At 35.1% G+C, this 26,943-nt stretch overlaps 1 protein-coding gene across 1 annotated transcript; it reads right to left on the bottom strand.

Annotated features, from left to right (window-relative positions):
* Positions 1-4,298: 4,298 nt before the first annotated feature.
* On the bottom strand, positions 4,299-25,929 carry LOC121427320 (tripartite motif-containing protein 45-like). Its single transcript, XM_041623659.1, has 2 exons — positions 25,300-25,929; positions 4,299-5,561 (listed from the first exon to the last, which is right to left on the bottom strand). The coding sequence occupies exons 1-2, from the start codon at positions 25,927-25,929 to the stop codon at positions 4,299-4,301; spliced, it is 1,893 nt and encodes a 630-aa protein (XP_041479593.1).
* Positions 25,930-26,943: the final 1,014 nt, after the last annotated feature.

Below are 26,943 nucleotides of genomic sequence, written 5' to 3'. Positions count from 1 at the left end.
AGGAATGGAAAGAAAAAAGGAAGAAAGGAAGGAAGGAAGGAAGGAAGGAGGAAGGAAGGAAGAAAGAAAGAAAGAAAGAAAGAAAGAAAGAAAGAAAGGAAGGAAGAGAGAAGGAACCCAAGGTAATTAAGGAAAGAAAGAATGAAGGAAATAAAAAAGGAAATTTGATAAAGAAGTAAAGTAAGAGAACGAAGTAAAGAAAGAAAAGTTAACAGAGACAGAGAAAAAAGGAAGGATAGGATAGAAAAGAAAGAAAATGGAAAAACGTTCAAACTTCAAGCAAAAAAAATAAATCCAATCATCTAATAAAAATCATAATGTCATTGGGTGTTTTTTATGCATTTTAAAAATTTCAAAAAGTAGAATGTTTTAGAAATGAATAAATTTCAAAGTGAAACATATTGTCAAACTTAAATAAATTAGAGGAAACATCGCGGCATCGTACACACCAAGACTCAAAACGAGAGCTGAAACAACTAGATCTATGAAAAGTCAAGTTGTTCCTCCGATTACATCTCCAAATAATTAATCTGAGAATCCATAATATGATTATAAGAATTTCCCGCCGATTTTGTGATTATTTTGGTGGACAAACTTTTTATCATGCGATTGTTTGCACCATTGAGAATTTGCTCCGATCCTACATGCATACCTATAGTAGCCTGCCACACACAGGCAGGAGGCCAGTTCATTTGCAATGCATTGGGTTAGCAAGAAAATCACCGCAGAACTTGCAAAAGTTTACAGTTACCGATTTAATTGTTGTCTCTGCTTCGTGATCTGTTGGTTATTGAATGAAAATTTGTCACTTTATATGTATTAACTACATTTTGTGCATTATTCTGAAATACGGGACAAATAGGCGTCCCGGGAAGGGTTTGTCGGGACACCGGGACAAAGGAGCAAAATACGGGACAATCCCCGGAAATATGGGACGTCTGGTCACCCTGGCCTGATATATACTTACTTTCCATCTACCTCTCACTTCTGTCTATACCTACCCCCCCCCCCACTCTCTCTCCTCTCTCACCCTCTCACCTCTGTCTGAACCTACCCCCCACTCTCTCTCTCCCCCTCTACCTCTGTCTATACCTACCCCCCCACTCTTTCTCTCCCCCTCTCACTTCTGTCTATACCTACCCCCCCCCCCCACTCTCTCTCCTCTCTCACCCTCTCACCTCTGTCTGAACCTACCCCCCACTCTCTCTCTCCCCCTCTACCTCTGTCTATACCTACCCCCCACTCTTTCTCTCCCCTCTCACTTCTGTCTATACCTACCCCCCCCCCACTCTTTCTCTCCCCTCTACCTCTGTCTATACCTACCCCCCACTCTCTCTCTCTCTCTCTCTCGTCCTTTTACACACTTTCTAGTTCGCAATCAAAGTTTGAACAGACCTGATTCAAATTTATGACATTCAGAATTTAATGAAACACATCGATTCAATTAAAAAAAAGAATGATGAAAAAACTCCTTTGTGTTCTCAATCTACTTCGATGCTTTGTTTATTCAGCTTTTAGACAGCAAACTCTTTGTCATCTGAACTTTATAATTTCCCCCACGTTTGCTGGGCTTACTTTTATCTCATAAAACAATAGTAAATCCGTTTGTTTTCATTATTATTTTTCCCCATTTCTGCATCTATTTTACTACATAAGTAAATGGAACAATAGAACATTAAAATGTATTGATAATGTTATAACATGATATAGGGCTTTATCATTTTTGTGGACGATATTGCATTTTAATTAATAGTACAGACATAAATCAGTCAGCCTAAGATATCAACTATATCAACACACAGGAGTTGGTATTTGGTAGTTTGGAGTTGGTATTAATGCTGCTGCTTGTACTACTACTACTACTACTACTACTACTACTACTACTACTACTACTACTACTACTCCTCCTCCTCCTCCTCCTCCTACTACTACTACTACTACTACTACTACTACTCCTACTACTACTACTACTACTACTACTACTACTACTACTACTACTACTACAACTACAACTACTACTACTACTACTACTCCTCCTACTACTACTACAACTACTACTACTCCTACTACTACTACTACTACTACTACTACTACTACTACTACTACTACTACTACTACTACTATTACTACTACTACTATACTACTACAACTACAACTACTACTACTACTACTACAACTACTACTACAACTACTGCTACAACAACAACTACTACTACTACAACTACTACTACTCTTACGGTACAATAGGTCTGTATAATATTTAAAAAATAATCTGTCATGCGGTTTCATAGCTGTATTGGCGATATTCATTCTACAGTACAGATATTAGTCTGTCACCATATTAAAAGATAATATATTTTCCTCATGTATAGTTGGTGGTAATCGATGCCTATAACATTCCCATTTATACAGTATTATGTGTACCAGGGTCCCGTAACACAAAGGTTAGCGATTGATAGCACGCTTGGTATTCATGATTAAATTGTACATTGTAGTCAATTCAATCAATCGTAGAGATATTCATCTAAGATGGTTGTTGAGGTTCGTGTGACAGGCCCCACAAGCATGACAAGTGCATTTCAAACATGAAGCCCATTTGCTCTTTTTTTCATGTTGAACTAACTAGGCGAGATATCACAAATGTAAGCGATTAATCGCTAAATGAAATAGCCTATCAAGATCGTCGTTGCATGCGTATTTTGCTCACTAGACTTAATAGGAACCAATCACGATTTTTCTTTCAAATTTGTACTGGTTTTAAAAGATACATTCCAAATAAATTCATACTTTGTTTCTATTACATTTACTATCTTATACTTGTTTGATTTACCTTCAATAAAAGATTCATATTATAAAAGCTACGCATAGTCACCAATAGTGATGCATTCATGGTGTCAGGAAACTTATACAAAAAAATACAAACCTACATGTATAACCGAAATTATAAAGCTATAAATCCATGGATAAACAGAGTCGTTCTAGACATAAGTCATAACAATATACACAGAGAATCTCAAAGACTATTCTCTGAGACAGCACTAACACGATAACATGCATTTCTAAAAATATGTAAATCGTGATATTTACACATAAAAAAAATATATACATTAAATTCAAAGTATATTGAAATGTTATTGAAAGAAAATATGTAACGACAGACCGACCTGGAGTTGTCCCTCTATGTTAAAGGTGATTCCTTGCTCTCTTCATGGACCTATTTGTAATAGGTAATGGTCTATTGGATTATTGCGTAAAAAAAGGATTTTTATTTTTAGAACGTTTTTTTTTTCTTTAAAAGGCTGTTTTCATGATCCTAAAATCGCAATCGAAAAGAATTTCATCGTTTGGGGCTTGTACCAAGAAAGTTAGTTGTTATTTTTATTTTCCAGGGCCCCGTCTAACAAACAGTTACTATTGATCCGATCAACCTCAAGTATATGGAAATCTATCAGTGTCATAACTTTTTCTTTAGGAAATTTGCGCAATGTCCTCTGAAAGCAAAGCAAAGCATACTGAATTGTCAAGAAAACAGTGAACGTATGAACATACGTCATATCTAGAAAATATTATGAACAAACTTGTATTTGAGATGTTGACATTGCTGGCTTTTCATAGTTGTGGTTGATTGGATCAATCGTAACTCTTTGTAAGATGGGACCCAGATCAATATTTACATTTTTATATATTTTACTTGATTAAATTTCCATTTTGAATTTCGAAATAAGGCGTAGTTTATTTTTGTTATTTTTTCACACCAATTCGTTAGGTGAAATTTCAGGGTAACGATTGAAGAAATATTCTTTTAAAACTGTTAAAATTTAGCAGTTTTAATGGGTGTCAAATTCTCATTGGGATTTGAAGCGATCGTGGTTACATACTTGAATATAGATAGATAACACCGAGGATTAACATATGTTTGTTGCAGACTAAATAGTATATTCAATAGTCATGATAGTATATTCAATACTCGTAAAATTGGTACAAAATAACGTATAATTGCTATACTCCATTTATTGATTCATTTTATTTATCATTTGTATCACTCGAATATTGTCGAATTAAATTCTAAAATTTCTTCTTATATTGCGACACATGTTCTTTTTTCCAATAAATATATTTTCTACGAAGTAAATTGTATTGTATCTATAATATCACATTAACTGATTTTGTCATTGGATGTAGATATCACATGGTAAGTAATGTACATGTAGTATTGAATATCGACATGTGTTAAAGTAAATTTGTAGTAGGGTGAAAGCACGTCAGTTTCCATACTACATGGTGTGATATAACGTGGATTACAGTGATACCTTGATGAAATATAACTTCTTGTAACAAGCAAAGGCGAGCATGTCTGTGGAGAGGGAAACCAAGTAACCCAAACCCGAACCCAATGTCATATTAAGAGCAGTGAACTCAACTCTTTCCTTCAGGTTCAGACCATCAAGATCATATAGTCTGATCACGACGCTACTATTCTTCGTATCAACACTCGCTACATACACCCTGTCCTGCTCATCCACGGCAGCACATAGGTAGACCTCCCATGGAGCTTGTAGAGACTCACCAGCATTCCCATCCCTGTCATAGACCGTCACCATGTTTGGATCGTCCCAACATGACCTCGTGACGATCAAACCCGTCCTGGTGGTTGATGCCTGCCAAGTCTCGTGCTTTGTTTGAATAGTGTGTTTAAGAGTGGATCCTGTCGGGTCATAGATATAGACTTGGTTGTCATCGTTAGAAATGATGATTTCATCTGCTTGACTTCTGTTAACATTGAGAGCATTAGTACCGTCTCTCACGTGGATTGTTGCCTTCCTGGAGCCAAGGGGGGAGTATATGTAGGCTTCTTTAGTACCGTATAGCGATACGCATAAAGATCCGTCTTGTTGATAGACAAGATCATTATATTTCCTGTCATTGGGTATGTTACTATACTGCTGCTTACCACCATTTGAGTCAATTATATCAATACCTTGTTCACACAACCCATATACGATACCCACACTGTTATGTGAGTACCGTGTCATTCCGTACATATATGACCGTAGATCAACACACTGAATGACTTGTACCTTGGGATCTGATCCTGCGATGCTCCCGAGGTCGAGACGAATATCATCTGCTGGCTTGAACCTCCTCCCCTTTGCTTTCTTCGTAATTGCTGACGCAGAAGTGTGATCGGTAACCTCCTTTAGCATTGTATCTAGTTCCTCACAGAGCAAGATGTGAGCAGATAGAGTGTCTGTCTCAAGATGACCCAGTCTGTCATTATCTACCAAAGTAACTGAACTACAAATACTCTTGATCCTCTTACGATCTTTTGACTTCAAGACGTCGAGGTCGTCATCAAAACTATGCTTTAAGGCATTTATTTGGTCGGTGAGATTTCGAAGATTTTCTTCAAGCTCCTTGGACTTGATGGTGTAGGATCGTCTGACATCATCTAGTAGTGTCTGCACTACAGTGTGTACCTCATGACGTTGTATTTCTATGTTTTGAATGTTCTTTTCGAGCTCTGTTTTCTTGTCAGCACAGCGTTGAGCAAGGTCTTCCACCTAAGGAATGAAAGTTTGAAAAGTAAAAACAACGATTTAGATGTGCAAATATTCCTTTAATGTGAAAATAACAAATTATTTTAAAAAATAACTACTGCAGAATAACATGCGATAATCAGTAAAACTAACCCCATAATTTCATGCCATTTTACAATAACTATAAAGAAAATCGTCGCTGACATTCAACAAAAATAATAGGAAGAAATGCATTATGCACGAATATTAACAATATTGATGATGGTACGTTAAATAAGCTGATTATCAGATACAATACATTTTTTAATTGACTGATTGGTTGACTGACTGACTGATTGGTTGATTGATTGATTGATTGATTGATTTTTTAAGGATGTTTTATTATATTCTCTCAAATCAAAATACACAATCACATTCTATAAACAATTTGTACAAACTATTTGAAACATAATTATAAATTAAACAATAAATCCATGACAATATAATTATACAAATTATACATCAAAACTTTGAAAATACTAGAAATTAATACGAATGCGTTTCAGTAATTACAAAATGAAATATTAACAAAATATATGACATGATGAGAGAGAGAAAAAAGATAAAAATGTTGTTCCACTTCTAACCCCCCCCCCCCCTTCCGTCCCCAGGTTAGGAGCATTCTCCCCTTTATGCCTATATACTCTACATGGAAGGTCTCCAATTCTCCGTATTTTTTTTCTGTGTTTTTATTTATTTTGTTTTGTGGCTTTATCTCTCGTATGTACATGCATACCTTTGCCTTGTTACAACCGATAATGTCGCACCAACGCATAATGTCGCAATCTGCGACATTATGCCAAGAGCGTCCGACGCATAATGTCGTAGTCAACGCATAATGTCGTAGCTTTTCTAACGCATAATGTCACATGTCGCAACGCATAATGTCGCAGCAAATCATCAACGCATAATGTCGCATGTCGCAACGCATAATGTCACAGCGGTATTTTCTTCAGGACTCGAGCTACAGATAAGATATAAAACATGCATTTACTTAGTATTTTGAGACACGAAAAAGAGAATGAAATTATTTTGAAATCAGGATTACTCTTTGTATGGATATTTGTCGCTTTATTACCATTTCGTCTACTGCCTTTTCCCCACTATTGCATGGTCTGATATCATTTCGTCTACCATTAGTTAGTCAACTATCAACATAGTCCAATAACCATTTCGTCTAATTACCATCTCGTCTAATAGCCAGTTGGTCTAATAGGCGTTGTGTTTATTATCATTTAGTCTAATTGTATTTTTTTCAGTTGGTCCAATATTCATTTTTTTCCAATATCATTACGTCTATAACCTTTTGGTCTAATGCCAAGTGGTCTAATTACCACTTGGTGTACTCTCATTTTCGTCCATGTTCCATTTGGTCTAACTTCAGTTGGTTCGCTATCACTTTGTCTAAATCCATTTCGGCTAATACTCATTTGGTATCGTTGCCACGGGTCCAATCATCAATAGGTCCAATCATTGGTTCTAGGGCAATTTCCCCCCGGACAATTACCCCCTGGACAATTACCCCCTGGACAACTACCCCCGGACAATTACCTCCTGAACAACTACCCCCGATGACAATTACCCCGGACAATTACCCCTTATGAAAATTAACCCCCCCCCCCCGAGGACAATTACCAACGGGAACAATTACCCTGCCCCGGGGACAATAACCCCCTAGACAAAGGGAGTGCACAGAGTTGGGGCCTAAATAGTGAAATTACAAGGCGTTCTCGTGTATATTATCTTTGCATATTTTTTTGCTTACTGTATTAAAACTAAAGCTACATCTTAATCTGGAATGTGCACCAATTGTTTCATAATTCTTAGCTTCTTGTTAGATGAATTGTTTTAAAATAACAGGTTTATAGGTTCTTCTTGTCAATAGTAGTGTTGATGGTTGCGTTACCGACTTTCAATATTTCTACCTGTGAAGGTGTCTTTTTAATGAAAATTAAACCTCAAATGAATCAAGAAAAAATCAGATCAGTTTGAATCAGAGAAATTAGGCATTTGTGATTATTATGTCTAATCGTGTCTTTTCATGAATGTTTTATGTGGGCCAGTTTACACATTTTCTGATGTACATATGCGTAGCTATATAGCGCAAGGCCCCATTCCCATTTTTCATGATGCAGAAGGCATTGCTAAACAAAAAAAAAGAAAAAAGTCGGAAAAGGAAGAAAAAATGAAAAAGAAGAAAATGAGAGAGAGGGAGAGAGGAAAGAGGAGAGGGAGCGATATAAGAGAGAAAGTTATTAACATATTAAGATAAAATAGAAAATATATTGAAAACCTGTGCCACCGACCCAGACCATTATAATGGTTCACGCCCGGGGGGGGGGGGCACTCAGTATATAATAATGTGCCGCAGAGGGAACCCCCATTTTTACACTCAGGTTTCTGTTCCGAGGCATAGCATCTTTGTCTTATTGAGAAAAAGAACAAAGAAAGCCGCTCCAAGGCTTGTCATATTTTTCGTTTCGCCGTTCCGGTCGCATTGATCTGCTACAATGAGCTGCAATTTTGGTGAAATGCGGCCGCAGAGCGCTGTCCGACGATCACCTCTGCGCGAGCGCACCCGGCGGACGTGCAGCCGGGCTAGCTACATCATGCACGCATGTCCGTTCCACAGGGATGCATCAGCACTGACACGCTAGCGATCCGTTCCAAGACCCCGTTTTTTTGTTTGTTTGGGGATAATTGTCCTCAGGGGGAATTGTCATAGCGAACCAACTGAAGTTAGACCAAATGGAACATGGACGAAAATGAGAGTACACCAAGTGGTTATTAGACCAATTGGCTATTAGACCAAAAGGTAATAGACGTAATGATATCGGACAAAATGGATATTGGACCAACTGAAAAAAATACAATTAGACTAAATGATAATAAACACAACGGCTATTAGACCAACTGGCTATTAGACGAGATGGTAATTAGACGAAATGGTTATTGGACTATGTTGATAGTTGACTAACTAATGATAGACGAAATGATATCAGACCATGTGATAGTGGGGAAAAGGCAGTTGACGAAATGGTAATAAAGCGACAAATATCCATACAAAGAGTAATCCTGATTTCAAAATAATTTCATTCTCTTTTTCGTGTCTCAAAATACTAAGTAAAAGCATGTTTTATATCTTATCTGTAGCTCGAGTCCTGAAGAAAATACCGCTGTGACATTATGCGTTGCGACATGTGACATTATGCGTTGATGATTTGCTGCGACATTATGCGTTGCGACATGTGACATTATGCGTTAGAAAAACTACGACATTATGCGTTGACTACGACATTATGCGTCGGACGCTCTTGGCATAATGTCGCAGATTGCGACATTATGCGTTGCTGCGACATTATGCGTTGGTGCGACATTATCGGTTGTAACATGCCTCACCCTCCCTATTTATTTTTCTAATTGAGATTTTCCCATTTCCTTAAATGAAGAGACATCTTACCTCTACCTAGCGCCAGCCTTCTTTCTTCCCATTCTTCTTCTTTAAATTTCCTTTTAATTTCATCTGTGGTTATAAGTGTACCCTTTTCCCTCCCTTTGAAGATTAAATATTTAACAAAGATTAAAAAGTGATTGATTAAGCGATCTTTTCCTTCGTCCTTTAATTCTACACCCACAAGAATTTCCTCCCAGCTTAAATTACCCGTAGAAATAAAACCAAACACCTTACAATTATCCCAAACCAGACAAGCATATTCACATTCCAAAAAAAGATGGCGATATGTTTCCTCCTCTTTTTACAATAACAACTGAGGTTATTTTGTGAGATTTTAAAACGGAACAAGTGATGATTTGTATAAGCAATGCCGTGCAACATTTTAAACTGAAATTCTTTTAATCTACTGTTCAGAGTACATTGTCTTGGTCTCATAAAAATAAGTTCAATCTTTTCATAAGAGAAACTATACTTGTTTTTTAATCTTTCGAAAACATCAGGTATTGAGAAGTTACATTTCATAAAATTTGCATAAACGTTTTTAGATACTAACTCCTCTATTGACAAAATTCTTTTTTCAGATATAAATGATATTTCTTCCCTAAGAGAAGCCTCTTTGCTATCTATTTTCATATTTCGTTTCCAGCTGACTGGAAAAGTTTTATAAATTGACTCTATCAAATGAAAATCATTTATGTTTAAACCCTGTCTTAGGAAGTACGAAAATGGCCTTAAGTTTCCATCATAATCCATAATATGTTTCAATCTGTAAATATTTTTTCATATATTTTTTGGTTAAATATGCATTTCCCTTCAATTCGTACAAATTTATTGTTAAAAAATATCTCGTTTCCTTTAAATGTTTCAGATTTTAAACGAAAATCCTTCGTCTCTATCCATACTTCTAATAAATCTATATAAAATAGCGGAAATGCTATCTCCAACAATCCAAGCAAGTAATCACATGAAAATATAAAATTTCCTCCCAGATGTTTTGTGGCATAATTGTAATATTGTTTCCATTTCATTGCACTATTTTCTTTTAGTCTTTTAATCCATATAACTCTCTGTGCCTTTATTAACCATTGAAAATTCATCATTTTCAAGCCACCTTGATGATAATCTAAATACATCGTTCTTTTGTTAATCTTATTTCTGCCACCCCACAAAAAAGTAAAAGCCAACTGATCAAGCTCAATATAAACCCATCCTGGGATTGGTGTAAGAGATGCCACATATATGAATTTTGAAAAGATAAACTGCTTTAATAGTTGTATTTTGCCCATCAAAGTTAAATCTCTTTGCTTCCACCAGTTTAACAACTTCTTTATTTTACTTAATATTTCTTTATAATTCAATCTTTCTTTTACTTCTACATCTAAAGAAAAAAATACACCGAGAATCTTTATGAAATCCACCTTTTGGCCAAAAGATAAATCATATGATTTCCTTGGGAGGAACCTAATAATAAAACCTTCGTCTTATCGCTATTAACTTTAAGTCCTGACACTTTTCTGATTTTGTTTAAAATTTCTATTACTGTTTTTACTGAATCTAGATCTCGGACAAATATAGACATATCATCTGCATACATAACCTGTTTTACTTCTTCCTTTCCAAAGGAAATTCCTTTAACATCATTATTATATCTTATATTATGCGCTAATACTCCTATGCATAAAATGAAAAGATATGGTGAAAGCGGATCTCCCTGCCTTACCCCTCTTTCAACATGGAAATAGCTTGTAGAATCTCCCCCATTAAAAATACAACTTTGGCTATTTGTATATAATATTTTGACCCATTTGCGAAACTGCTGGCCAAGACCGAATGAACCTAATGTTTGATGTAAAAAATTGTGGGATATCGAATCAAAGGCTTTTTCTAAATCAATTGCTATCATGTACCCAGGGATATTATTATATAACGTATGAAAAAGCATATCATCAATTAATCTGATAGCTTCTCCTATATTCCTGTTTTTAATAAATCCTATTTGATCTGCTAACAGTACACTCTCCAAAACCTCTTTAATATAATTCGTTTTGCTAAAACTTTGGATATGATCTTATAATCTGTATGCAATAACGAGATTGGTCTATAATTCTTTACGTAATGTGGGTCTTTCCCTTCTTTAGCTAATAAAATAATAATTGCTTGTTTTTGTGATGCAGAAAGTTCTCCAAGAACAAAAGCTTCATTGAATGCCCCAATCAATACATCCTTTATTTCAGCCCAAAATGTACTATAAAATTCAACTGTTAACCCATCGTTTCCAGGGGATTTATTTTGCTTCATTTCTTTCAGTACCGAAATACACTCCTCTTCCAGTATATCCCCTTCACAGCTTTCAGAATCTTCAGATGATAACGTTGGTACATTTTTAAAGAAATCCCTAAAATCTTCCGTGTATTCCCTGGCATAAAGGTGGGTATAAAATGATTTAATTCCATTTAAAACTTCTTTCTCATTTTCAGTAATTTCTCCGTTAACCTTAACTAATTTTGTTATAGTACTTTTCTTTTTGTTTGATTGTAATAGTTGACTAAAGCACCTTGTATCCCTTTCTCCACTTTCGTACCATGTCGCGCGAGACAGAATTTTAATATTATCATTAATGTAATCGTAACTGTCTGCAAGTTCTTTACTTTTCTATTCTCTCTTTTTAATTAATTCTTCATATACTGAATTTACGCAACTATATTTTCTAAACATTCCAATTCCTTTTCGAGAGATTTTTTTTTTTTATTCGCCAGTTTTTTCGAAAAAGTTCTTGTGAAAGACATTGTTTTCATTTTCAAATAATCCCATACAACTCTTCTATCTTTAACTTCTGATTTTATTTTCTCCTTTAATGTAAGTATTTCTATTTTCATTCTTTTCACATATTCTACATTGCCACAAAGGCTATTATTAAATTTCCAATAAGAACCATTCTTTTTACGCATTTCCTTATCAGTTTTATCATACAAGAACAAAAATATAGCTGAATGGTCAGGAGCTATAGATGGTAAAATTTTGCACCTAATAACAACATTTACCAAATCATCTGATATTAGCCAATGATCTAATCTGCTTTGCATAAATGGATTATTTTAGTGAAGGTAAATTGTCTTTTCAATGGATTTCTCTCCCTCCATATGTCTATCAATTGTAGTTCCTCCATAAAATTTTCTCCTTCTTTACTAACCTTGTCATGTAATTTTTGTTTCACTGTTCCATTATAAAATCTAATTCAGAATTCATAATAATATTAAAATTTCCTCCCATTAAAACAGGTTTGTTACAACTATTATTTTTTTTTCAATTTTATAATCATATCCTTTAACAATCTTATTTGATGATTTTCTTTATCCCTCGTCGGTAAGTATACATTACAAAGGACCATCCTATGTCCTTGGATTTCACAATCAATGAGTATGTATCGCCCTTCGTCATCTTGTTTTATATTTATAAGTTTAAAGTCTAGCGAAATTTTGATAAGAATGAGTACTCCTTTGCTGTTATTTGATCCATGGCTATAGTAACATGACCCATCCCACCCAGAACTCCATCTATCCTCTACTTCTTTTGTACTATACGTCTCCTGTAAAAAAAAAATTACATCCCCTTTCTCTTTACACCATGAAAATATTCGTCCCCTTTTCGCGCACTCTCTTATTCCTCTAACATTTAAGGAAACAAAATTACAATTTAAACATCTATTCATAAAGAAAATCTAAAAAGATCATTCCACCATTTTTTTGTATAAAAACTAAGATTTTCACTACGCTATTTATAGAGAGAGTGAGGATTAGATTTCCGAGTGTAACTGCAGTACATAATCGAATGATAAACTCTAATTTATTGCGCCATTGTTCAAAACAAAAATGAGTGTCGATCAAATCGAATATTGTTATCCCTTCCTTGTAGAACATTATCTCTAAGAATCCTAAATAAGTTGCTCGTAATACCTGCAGGTAAAAAAGAAGGGAAGGAATCCCATCTATACGACCTCTCCAAATCAGCACTCCATCACAGCTCACCCTTCTCTACAGGTTGCTGTAGTATTTCCAATAATAAAAATCTACCCCTTCTTGACTTTTTCTTTGTCTTATTAAATATAAAGAAATAGCTGTAAATAAAATTCAGTCAGCATATACCGCATTATTAAGTTTAATTTCAAACTTATACCTACTAAGCCAGTATATTTTTTCCTGTTAATAAACAAGGGGACTATAGGAACGCCTCGGGACCCTGCTCGGCCGCACCCCACCCAAACACGCACCACTACCCCACCCGCATTGCTTCCGCTGAGGCTATATCCCCGACAAAAACAATACAAGTAAACAAAGGCACATGCTCAAATGAAACATAGCCAAACAAGGCCCCAAAGCACTCCCAAGCACCCCTGTTTCTATAGCTTTTAAAAAAAATCAAGCGATCCTGAGATTCACCTTTAGGTAAAGCCCCAGTCACATATAGACCCCGGACCATCCCGGATCTGATCCGGGGTGGTCCGTGTTGGTCCTTGAACAGGATATCCTGCGGATTTTTAAACCGTAGGACGGCCACTGAAGAATCGTGAATTATTCATGAGCAATTCGCTTCGCAATCCGCCTCCCTCAATACACTAGTCTGTAATAGAGGCCGTGTTTATTGTGATCGTTTAAATGCTGATTATGTTATGACAGTTCTTTCATCTTGAATTATATTCTTTCCTCATATTAACCCGTTCGCGACGGCATAGTAGAATAGGTTCTAACACCCCAAACGAGATTAATCAGCCGACCATGTCAAGTTCGAACAGCTCCATTGTTCCGTGCGTGCGAGCTGGATCGTTGATTACAAAAGCGTGTGTGCGATCCACGATGAGTGAATTGATCGATCGATAGTTTTCGCGCATGCGTAGTTCATTTCCTGTTTTGGCTGCACGGAGTTCAGAGCTCACCTGTCGCTCAAGAACTATAATTATGTCCGCACAAAGTGACTTCTTTGAGAATGTATTGTTTGTGATGTGGGTTTTGAAGTTCTTCTTGGACTTCTTCTTTTTGCATATTACTATTATCATAATATTATCATTCTCCCTTCCTTTCTTCTTCCTTTTCTTCTTTTGCGATCTTATTATTATCAAAATTATTATTCTCATTTCTTTTCTTCTCATATTCTTCTTTTTCGATATTCTTCTTATCTTATCATCCTCATTTCCTTTCTTCTTCTGTTCGATCTCTGTCTCATCTTTTTGTTCTTATACTTCCTATTTATAGACCCCCCCCCCCTTCTCCCTTGATATAGTCTTGCTTTGTTTCCTCTTGCAAATGAAATCCTCCTTTTTTCCTTTTTCTTTTTTATAATGCTCCCTTTTCCTTTTCTCCTCCTCCTTCTTCTTCACTGATAATTGTGCAATCCTACACCTCCTCCATCTCCTAAGTTTTCTTTTTCTATTTCCCTTCTATTTATTCTTGTTATGATTTTGCTTGTGCTTCTTCCTTTTCGTTTTTTTTTCTTCGTCGTCTTATCTTCTCTTACCTATTCTCATTCTTTTACTCCCGTCATCCTATTTTGCTTTATTTTGTTCTCTCTCTGTTTTTCTCTTCTTGCAAAATGAAAAAAATGAAGAATATGATATTTCTTTTTAAAAGTATGTCCGCCAAAACATGAATCTTCAAAATATCTTTATATGCATACAAGTAATATTTTCTGAACAAGAAATCATAATCTTCTAGATAGGGAGCAGTTCTTACCAATCCAAAAGTTTGCAAGATGGTATACGACAATTATTTTGAAGATTATTTATCATTTATCATCCAATTATTTAAGTTAGCCCACCCCATCCCCCATGATCACCATCATCTTCTCCGTTCATCTTTTTTTTCTGTTTCGTCTGCTTTTTTATGTTATCTTTTTCTTTGTCTTATCATTATCATATTCACAATCTTGATCATTGTTGTTATTATTGTCAAAATCATTATTATTATTTTTATTATCCGATTGTTATATTTTCTTTTATTTGTTATTTTCATTGTTAGTGGTGATAGTAATGTTTATAATTGTTAGAATTGATATTATGTAAACATTTGAATATTTACATGTAAAGAATAAAAGAATTTAGTTTAATTCGATTGAAAAATATTATTGCTATTGTCATGTTTGTTTGGCGCAGCCCGAAAGAAGAATCAGTTTCGCTGAATGCCATCCCCTCTACCCTCTCTAATCCCTTACCTCTAGTCAACCTCTACTCTCCTCTATTTTCCCTTTACTTTTTCCCTTCTTTTCAATCAGTAGCTTACGCAGGGGGGGGAGGGTTCTATTTCATACGAGGCGCTTTTAATCGAAAAAAATTACTACAACACTGCGCAGACAAGTGGGTTATGTTCTCCCTCTCTTCTTCATTTCCTGTTCCGTGCCCCCGGCCCTCTCTCTATTTTTTCCCTTCTTAGTATTATCTCGTCATCACAGAAATATGTCCAAACCCGGCCCTCCAAGCCCAACCCATAATAAAAATAGAACCTATTTTAGGATAGGTGCCCGGCATATTCGGCACATAATCAATTTCAAATGATGTCTAGATTTTACGTCGTCTAGAAATGTTCAACAAAAAACTCCAAATTATTTCCTTAATTCAAAATCCAAAGGAGACGTTGCCATGTATTTGTGTAAAAAAATGAATATTATGTATCACATGATTCTAGTAATTAAATTTGTATTATAAACAAGACATTCTGCCTTTCTTTCATTATCCAAGAATATACAATAAGTCCCTGCAATCCGTTTTATTTATTGTGGATTTACTCAATTCTCAGTTTATTTCACTAGTTTAGAACGTGTGTGGTTATTTTCTTGACATTTATGTGCAAAGGATTTAATGATCAACAAATGATTAGTAATGCATGGAAAAATGCAAGAAAGAATAACATAAGTATATGTTGGACAATTTAAAATGGAAAAAAAAATGAGTGTGACCAGAAAGACATTTTCGGTTTTGCTGGTAATCTATTTGTTAAAGGAATTCTCGGTGGAGGGGACTATAAATGCGCTACTTTTTCTTTACTTTTTTTCTGACAAGCAAAGGGGGGGGGAGGAAATAGAGGTCAGCAATGAAATCGCAACCCAAGTTACACCATTACTATTTTATACCCCTTTTTTCTAATTCTAGTGCATATGAATTATATTCCATCGTCTAACCCCCACCCCCTATTTGATTCGCCACACTCACTGTCAAATTTTCGGACAATATGATTTGATTACATTTAAGGAACTTTCCTTTTGGAAATTATTATTTCCTGCGTTCAGTTTGTTTTAATATACAATTTCGTCAAGATGGAAAAGGACTCTGAAAATGATAACCTGCATTGCCAAAGTAAAATTCTAAAATGTCGTAAGTGTATATAATTTCTCACCCGGTACATTCACCTTTACAGAATTTCGATATATTAAAATAATTCTTATGTTGTATTTCTCCCCTTCCTTTTTCCTTGTAGCCAACAATCCATAAGAGCTCCGATGAAAATACAAATATAACGAGTTAATTAGAGAACTGTAAGAGGAAGAGCGTGCTTAAAAAGAGATACATAGAAAGGCCATTCTCGCTTGCCTAAATATCATATTCCAGCTCATATTGACTGATACATATTATCTCTAATTAATTAATCAATAAATTGTCTTTATTAATTAATTCATGTACTGATTGCTTTATCTCATATCTTTATCCAACTTGAGCGTCTGTTATGGTCTATGGAGTACGGCTAAAAATTAAACAAATAACCGAATGGACGTATATATGGAATCACAATATGCTTTATGCCGTTTTTCTCGCACCCTTCTAACAAGCAATTAAAAAAAATAAAACGAGCCGCATGATGATAATGATTAATAATTCATATAATATCCACTAAACATTGTGATCAAGGCGCTCTACTTATTTATTACCCGGCTTACATCAATTTTGTTCCGTGAAAAGCATTATAGGCCTGTTTGCAGACATAAACATAGATATTTTATTTTAATATATTCTGCTTTTCATTCCCTCTATATTCTCGAATAATATATCCATGGAATGCATATTTACTCCATGCTCTGGATTCCTATCGCATCACATTTTTTATATGCAGGTCAAACCAAACCACGATAACATGCGTCAGAATAAAATCAATCGGGGAAACCTTAGATTTTTCGAATATTCATATAATGAGATTATATGGATAAAACATGCTTCATATACTTTGTACATCGTAAATAACACATATTAGTCTTCATTAGCATGATTATGCCTATGTCACGGTGTTTATCACTCTTTGGTGTTAAACCAAACTGACAAAGGGTGAATTCATCCATCCGTACATCCTTCCCTTTCAAGTCACTCGTTTACATTGTTAGTAAGTGGCAACTTTATTGATCTTCGCTGGATGCCCTTTTGTTATTTTCAAAGGAAAGGGGGCCATGCCTCCATCAATTACCCCATCCGTATCGTTAGAACAAAATAGAGTGTATGTACGATCCGAGGTATTCTCAATAGCCAGCTGTATACACTTTTGTTTAGGATTATAGAAATCGATATCAACTTAAAGTCGTGTACTCTCTTCTAGTTTGATCTAGCTTGATCAGTTCATGAAGTTGAATATTATGACAACCATTTTCAAGAGGCAAAATAATGCACCTAAATGAAAGAAGAAAACAAAAATCGATGTGTTATAAACTGAAATCATTATTTTTTTTCTTTCTATATTCTACCAATGGCGCCATTTTGAAACCTCACTAGCAATTTTTTTTTGTATTGAGTAGTTTTTATTGACAACTTCAATTCATATACAAAATAAAATATATGTAACAAATAAAACTTTGAAACATAATATTTTCATGAATGTTACAATAAAACACAATGTCAGACATCTTCCAATACATAATTATAAATAACATTGATTATAATATATGCATCAAGAAGAAACTTCTACAGAAAATTCCAACATATTGATTTTTTTCCAGTGTCAAATAAAAAACATAAGAGAAATTTTCCAAATACAAAAATAAATCATTAATAAAACCTAAACGAATTGAAGCCATCAGCATATATATTTTTGACCCATCACCTCGGCCTCCTCACCCAAATAAATTCAAACACAAACTCAGCCCTTGTCATTACCCCCCCCCCCCCCCACCCTCCCATGAACACCCCATCCCCTATCCGGTGGAGAACTGGCTCTGGGCTCCAATACATGGTCTAATATTTAAGTTTTCCCATTTAGAGAAAGCAATCTAATATAGTATCGATCATGTCGATCGTTTTCGATCTATCGTTGATCATATCAGCGCACGCACGCAGCTCTGCGTGCGTTTTGGGTTGCATTTCGCTGCTCCCATTATTTTCCCTCACTCTTATTGATTACGGAGTATACGTGGTCCTGCGAAACTGAAAATCATTGAAATCAAGCTTTCATCGCGGCAATGCCCACTGTACGCGAATATTGGACTCTCATCGAAGCATAACTCGTTTTATAATGCTTTATAAACTATAGAAACAAAAGGTAAAAACGTATGACTTTCTGGAATGTGTAGTTTAATTAATGGACATTGTAATTATAACACAGAAAAGGCAGAAACATAGTATGAAATTGTATTTTTAAGGCCTGCAAATGGATTCAAGTAATAGCTTTTGGGAACCGACTATATACGGCTCCCGTACATGAATGAGTTTTAGGGAACCGTATATAGCCGGCTCCCGTTGGCAACGGGTTAATAAAAAAGAATATTGTTGTTATTATTCCAAGATTAATCTAGATCTACTACGAAATGTCTCGCCGCACGAAATATGAATTAATATTTTTAAGGACTAGAAAGCAAAGACTATATGGATAAATCGATGTTACACAGCTGAACTCGCGCCTGATTTGTGGGAAGTTTTGATGCCATTGAAGTTTTTATTGTTCTAGGCTTAACCAGTTGACTACTAACTTATATGATATCATGACGTTTTATGAAGGGGATGGGTTAATATAAATCAAACCCCACATGGTACATGCAATGGGTTAATGTTGGAAGCTAGAACTGGTGAGGGCTGCCGTATGTAAAGTTAGATCTAGATCCCAGTTGTACACAAGGCTCACGGGTGCACGTGTGTACAGTAGATCGCTCTACAGAACATTTATATTAAATTTTAATAGTCAATCAACAATAATTTGAATTTGATGCCTTTTTATATTGTTTGAATCTCCGCAGTGTAATTCACTTATTTGGGTTTGTCTTTCTGACCGTGGTTCTTTCAATCTTGAAATTGTAATTCATATCAGTGATATGATACTACTAAAAAAACAACAAACATGCATAATATTTGACAAGAACAAATACATTTCACAAAGATTAGAATTAAAGTAACGGTATGCCTATAATGGTAATCCTGTTAGAAGAAAATGACTGTGTTTGCTGTTTTAATTAACAATACTATTTTGGAATGATACGGCCTACATGTAGTTCTGATGTCACTGGCGCCGTTTCAAAGTGTATATATTCATGTATGTTTGTTTATATATTGCTTGAAACTATAACTGCATCTTTTTTATAATTTCAACTTTGTGGGACAGGGAAAGTTTATGTCATTATGTATGTTTCATTTAATTTCATCACATTAATCTGGTTAATGAAGAAATTGTTTTAACTTGGTATACCATTATTTGTATTCTATACCAATTAAGTTAATCAATTTCTTTTCACAACCACATTAATATTTACATGTAATAGCATTTGGTATACAGTACAATCATGTTTCCGACCAACCCTATAACCTAAGCTAATATCAATGTGTTCACAAAGCTAAATAAATAAAATAAAATGAAAAAACAAACAAACAGTGAGTGGGTGATGTAATTGGTCCCTCATTTGCATACCGACTAGGATGTGCTTATAACTGTTTTGTTAAATTAAGCGGAACCTTTGGCATGTCATAAATTTCATATTTACCGGTCAGTCAAATTTTGATGATTTTTTAGTGTTATGCATGTTTGATTTGTCTCTTTTTAATCAAATAACATTTTTTTTTTGGGGATTGACTTGCCCTTTAACAGTGATGGATAAATGTTAACAGCTGCTGAACATATCCCTGATTTTCTATGTTCATATAGATTATTTTTTGAGAGGAGAGAGAACAGAAATATTATGCTTTCATGATCGGCCGGTAAACATAATGTTCCATTTTGTCAGTTGTGTGAAGGGATGTATACAGTATAAAGTTACAATTTAATAAACCGCAATATTAACTGTAATGTTATATATAATTATGATCAATGTGAAAGATAAACAGGATATTAATATTCAAACCATAATGTAACATGTAATTATGGTTAAGATGAAAGAAAGTTTGAAGAAGTAAACGTGTACTTTGAGAGAGAAAGAGGGGGAGAGGCGGAGGAGGGGTGGATGTGATGTTATGATGCATGGCAGATGATAAATTAATGAATTGATAGTGTTAATTTCAAAATCATAAACATAATATCAATATGAATTGCAGTTAGATCTGAAGATAAACAATAAATGCAATATGCAATAATGCAACTCTAGCCGACTGGTAAAAGAAAACTAAAACTCTATGCAAAAAAGGAAACCAACGAATCTATTTTCTGAGAATGATGAAAAATATCCACATTGACAAGACTATTCTTGTCTTATTTTATCAGGCCCTCATACAAAGCATATTAACGTATAATCTGATTTGTTACTATGGAAACGGTACCATGAAAGACAGGTCTCGACTAGATCGGGTGAGACGAGTGGCACAGAGTGATTGGGCTTGATTTGTCTAACATGGATTGTCTGTTCGAACAGAGAGTACTATCTAAAATAAACAAAATCATGAAAGATCAAAGTCACCCTCTCAATGCCCAATACTCGTTCAATCGATCTGGTATCCGTATTAACGTTCCACGCGCTAATAGATCACGCTTCCGCCAAAACTTCTTGCCAAACTCTATTCACCTGTTTAATCAGCTTGTGCGGAGATAATCTTCTTACAATAGCTTCAACTATACCAAAGTACGTTACATCTAATGGATAACAATAATTTAAAAAATAATAAAATGATAGGCCTAATAATAATAATATCAATGAATAGTACAAGGAAAATTACATAAAACATTCCTGTTTATCAGAATAAATAATGATCACAGTTAAAATGAGAATCAGCTCCCAACATGTCACGACCTCTAATGTGGAATCATATTTTTGTTGTCTTTTTTGCATTTGCTGTCTGTCTTTATGTGCATGTACTCACAGCTTGTATATCATGTATATTGTCTTTCATGTGTTTGTAATGCTGGTGGAAAGCAAATTTCCATGCAAATGGACTGTAATGATAAATGAACTTATGTGTTGTGCTAATTATATTAGTCAATTAAGAAGAATTACACAAAATTAAAAAAATTGAAATGTCATTCCGTTTAGGCAGTGTCATACATTAGAGAATGAAAATTATCCAGACACAGAACAATTTAAGGAAATAAACTTTTCCCCTCAAAATTTACGTTTTCAGTATAGGTATAATATGCAGATGAAAACGAAATTATATGTACAAAGCATGAACAGATGAGAGTGACTCAGAGAGACCGGAGAGATTCACCATTGTCGTCACGTTGAACATTTAGTCTATGAATACAGACATATTTCTAACCTGAAGCTTTTAGATCCGAGTATTCCTCCATCAACAAACACTAATTTACTTTAAAAACAAAACAAATAACTAATTTCATAATCAACAGGGGTAATTTAGAATGATAACAGATTGCTTTAATTATTTTAAGAGGACAAATTTATAAGGGTCTCCTATTCACTTGAATCAAAGACTAAGTGATTGCAAGAAGCGAACCATTCATGAATAATTCATTTTTCTTCAGTTGCCATCCTACGGTTTAAAAATTCGCATCCGGGAGGCCAACATGGCAGTTTTTGACTGTCAGAAACATCCGGCGTCATCCGTAGACTGCCGGGTTGGCAAAGCCACCCGGGATGGTCCGTGTGGCTACCGTGTAGGTCCGTGTTGCTGCCGTGTAGGTCCGTGTAGCTGCCGTGTAGTTCCGTGTGGCTGCCAGGAGTATCCTTGGCAGTCCGTGTTCTTTTTTCCAATCATATCTTTACAACGCTATTTACTTCATGAACTTTTCAGTAGTTGTTAAACAGTTGACACAAACATGCTTGATTTATTTAGATGGATGATTAAATGATTCAGGATATTTTCTTACGCTTTGGAGATTGGCCCCCATCTAATATTTGTAAACTTAGTGCATGAATGAATTTTTTTTTTCTTTTTTTCTAATATTTACCCCCAACTTTGTCTGTTATTATTATTTCACATTTCATTTTTATTAAATATTTTATATGTATATGTTATGTACCTGTTACATCGAAATTGTACATTAAGTTTTATACTACTGCCCTGCATCGACAGTTATGCGTCATGACCTGGGCCTATCTTAATTGTTATTATGTTTTCTATAGACTTTGTAAATTTCTTTCCTTTATTGTGATTTCAATGAAGTGATATCAAATCAAATCGAAATTACATTTGTCGTTCAAGATTTAAAGTACTTAACAACTACTGTTAAAACAGTAAACTGTGTTGTATAAAAAAAACAGCGTTTTTACTGGTTAAGGAAGCTTTGATATCTTTTTTAAACACAACATGATAATGTTGCGACAAGGATGAGAAAAAAATGAACAAATAGATAAATAATTAAATAAATATCAGCTCATTGTTATGAACAGATTTTCATCGTGCTGGTCAATATAGCTGCCGTGTTGGTCCTTGAGCTGACGTGTTGGTCCGTGTAGCTGACGTGTTGGTCCTTGTAGCTGCCGTGTTGGTCCGTGTTGCTGACGTGTTGGTCCGTGTAGCTGACGTGTTGGTCCGTGTAGCTGACGTGTTGGTCCTTGTAGCTGACGTGTTGGTCCGTGTTGCTGACGTGTTGGTCCGTGTAGCTGACGTGTAGGTCCGTGTTGCTTAGTGTCGGTCCGTGTTGCGACATGCTCTGCCGGCATGGTCCGTGTAGATCCGTGTGAAGCTGCCGTGTTGATGCCGTGTTTACAGTCATCCGGGGCAAAACTATCCCGGACCTCCCCGGATCATGCCGGTATTGCCGTGTTGATCCGTGTCTATATGTGACTGGGGCTTTAATGCCAGGAATAAATGACAAAATACTTATGTGGCAATAATTTCCACTGCTGGTAATGTACCTAATCATTGGTTCAAAACATTGATTGATTGATTGATTGATTGATCGATCGATTGATTGCTTGCTTGCTTGATTGATCGATCAATCGATCGATTGATTTTTTTTTAAACAAACAAGTGCACACCAAGCTACCAATAATGCATATAGCATTTCCATTTATTTAAATGCAGGATAAAAGAGCTTTGTAGATTCAATGCCCTGCTCAGGCCGGGGCATAGGTGCCGCGGCCGGGATCGAACCACGGACTATTCATGTACAGCCAGGCGCCTTAGACTACATTGTACTCGGCCAAGGCAATTGATTGATTGATTGATTGATAGTTTGATTGATTGATTGATTGATTGATTGATTGCGAATTTATTTCATTTCTAAATTTCATCAAAATTACAAAGTAAAGGTTTCCTTTATAGTAAGACATATTGATACAAGATTTAAAATATCTAAATATCTATATTAAACAAATCATCTTATGTTTCTTGTAGAAAATAGATACAAATCCTAAATTATTAGTTTTTTATCGTATCTTCCCAAGTAAACGATAAACAAGGCTGAATAATATTTCAAGATATGACATAAAATGAAGAGGACACACGAAATAAAACATTACGAGAGCAGGAAGTAATAGCACGGTACAAGAACACAAAGAAAACAAGAAAACAAAATACTAAAAACGAGTGAAGGAAAACAAACAAAAAACAAAGCTGCACAGGTAGATATAATGAAAAGAGACAATGGATGGAGAAGGGAGAAAAAGAAAGAATAGAAAATCCTCAAAATATCATAAGAAGACTGAATAATAGGGGTGTTAATGAAATTGCTTTAATGCTATGAATTGTAGGCTTATTTCATAAAGCTTGTGAAAGTGAGTTCCAAGGTTTCATGCCAGAAGATACAACAAGTTTCTTCGCAAATAATTTCCGTGTTCAAGGTAAATGGAAAAGTCCAGCAGATCTAGTAGGGTACCGATAAATATTGACATCACTTGTAAACATTGAGTAATAGTTTTAATACATTTATCAACATTATAGTATCCAAAGTTTGCGACTTGATTTTATATCTTTTATCGTCACTTATTGTTTGTAATTATTACCCCTTAAATTTCAAATTAACATTTCTATCCTTAATACCATTAGATATATTAAAGATCAAGTCCACCCCAGAAAAATTAATTTGAATAAATATGAAAAAATCAAACTAGCATCACGCTGAAAATTTCATCAAAATCGGTTGTAAAATGATAAATTAATGACAGTTTCGCTTATTTTTCACAAAACATTGATATGCACAACTCAGTGACATGCAAATGAGACAGTTGACGATGTCCCTCACTCAATATTTCTTTTGTTTTTATTGTTTGAATTATACAACATTTCATTTTTTATAGATATAACCACAGGGACCGACTTGACTAAACCATAGAGCTATTGACTAAACCGTATACATGTATTATTGAACAATGCTAATTCTACATGTTCAGGGAGGAATTAATCTTTGTTTCACTTGACAATGAGGATAAAATTTGAATATTTCATATAAAATACAAACATAAAAAGCGAATGGATGACATCATCAGTCTCATCATTTGCATACCGACCAGGATGTGCATAATAACTGTTGTGTGAAATTAACCGAAACTTTAAAATGTCATAACTTTCCTATTCTGCATACGATTTTGATGAAATTTTCAGTTATATGCTTATTGGAATTTCCTCTTTTTATTCAAATCAACTTTATGCTGGGTTGAAATTGTCCTCAATTTCTGTTTATATTATTTACATGCATAATCATTCCTATTCTTCTCAAAGTCATTTTTAGCTCTCTTCATCATCATCAGCATCATCATCACTATTCATTTTCATTGTTCTTCTACAGGTGAGGATTCATGGGAGCCAAACTTTAGGTGCCGCCTTGTTCCCCATCCTTCTTCCCGCTCCTCCTCCTCTTTCCCTCTCCCTACCCCTCACCGATCAAGGCGTTTTTTCTTATCATTTTTTATCATCGGCATAAATATTATTTTCAGTGTCAATATTCAAGTCAGTGTTCTTTTCCACACTATGATTTATTTAATAAATGAAATTACCTTCTGTCGCAACTCCTGCTCAAAGTCAACCTGGTTCTTGATTTCATGAGCTTTATGACCAACAAGTACGCACTTGTGACAGACGTGGACCTTACAATCCTCACAAAACATATCCTTGTTCTCTGGTTTGTGGATGGAGCACTTCTCGAATAAATGACCAATGCTAACCTTCCCTTCGATGACATCATCAATGGATACCATCTCATGATCTCCAAAGATCACTACAAGCTGTTGATGAGAATGCAGGCACTTATCACACATATAAAATGTACATGTTCTGCAGAATGACACAGCGTCTTTCTGAGACTTGCAAGCGGTGCATTTCTGGCACATCTCAAGAACAGCATTCATTCCTCCACACCTGGCGTTGTAATCGTCTACGCATCCGTTGATGGAGACATTGAGGCGGAGATCATCGACACGGTTGGCGGACAACTTGGTGATCTCCCTGCAGAGAGGACAGACCATGTGATCAAGGTCCTGGTGGGTTAGATCGTATTCTTTGAGGCATCGCCTACAAAATGTGTGTCCACATGAAGTCAGGATTGTCGCCTCGACAAATATATCAAGGCATAATGGACATATCAGGTTCGGTGAAGAAGCTTTCTCTGATTCACACTTCTCAGCCATCGCTAAATCTTTTAACAAACACGAGATCTAAATTCCAACGAATATAAAACATATCAGTATTGATGCATTGAAACGTCAAGTTTGGGTTAGAACGCAGTGATATAGCTGGCTTCAAGCTATTGCTGCTGTGTACTGCAATACAAGTTCAACTACAATAGCAAAAACACACCCAATTCGAACTTCCTATAAATAGTACCGGGTATTCCCAGTTACCTTTGAACCTAAGTGCGTCATGTATTCATTCATTGATACGTGCTTTTCACACAATCATGATCAAGTTCAAGCACTTAAAAATGGGGAACTTATTTTTGGTTGTGTTTATATGTGTATGTTTCATGATTTTAAACTAGAAAAGTTTGAAAAGGTCAATAATTCCTCCTATTACTCAGCATTAACCAATACATGCTTAAACAGAGAATACCTCTTGAGCCTTGAGCACCTAACAAGGTGGATTTGTGCGCAATATAAATACCCTATATAATTATTATTATTATTCAATTCTTTATTCCATTTCCATTCAAAACATGACACAAAGTAATATAAATCAAGTACAGTTTTACAGACGAGTAATTTCGAAAAACATAAAACAAAAACAGTATAAAATTGAGCATAAATGGAAATGAGGGGGTCCACCAGAAGCAAAGCTTTTAAAGTGTGGATCCCCCTTGAAAACAAAGAAAATATTGTCGACTTATTCACATTCGTATTGTTACGATACTGCAACCAATACAAATAAAAATTTAGTTTAAAAATTTGATTTCCTTTTCTTAATTACAGGAAATAGATCAATATTACACTAAACAAAACAAAAATGATGAATGATCTTACATCTCTTGAAGTGTAATTTCTGATTATTCCATTTGTATATTCCAAATGATATATAATATATCCAAGTTGGCTGGCAAATGTTCCTTAAATGAATGTCCACAATGCTGATGATGATGAAATTGATGTTGAAACACGATGAATAATAAGAGTCACTGTAACGAGTTGAAATGCCTGTGAAGACGATGT

The sequence above is a fragment of the Lytechinus variegatus genome, chromosome 14, assembly GCF_018143015.1.
Source record: "Lytechinus variegatus isolate NC3 chromosome 14, Lvar_3.0, whole genome shotgun sequence".
Taxonomy (NCBI): domain Eukaryota; kingdom Metazoa; phylum Echinodermata; class Echinoidea; order Temnopleuroida; family Toxopneustidae; genus Lytechinus; species Lytechinus variegatus.
This window is presented reverse-complemented; position numbering and strand designations above follow the sequence as displayed.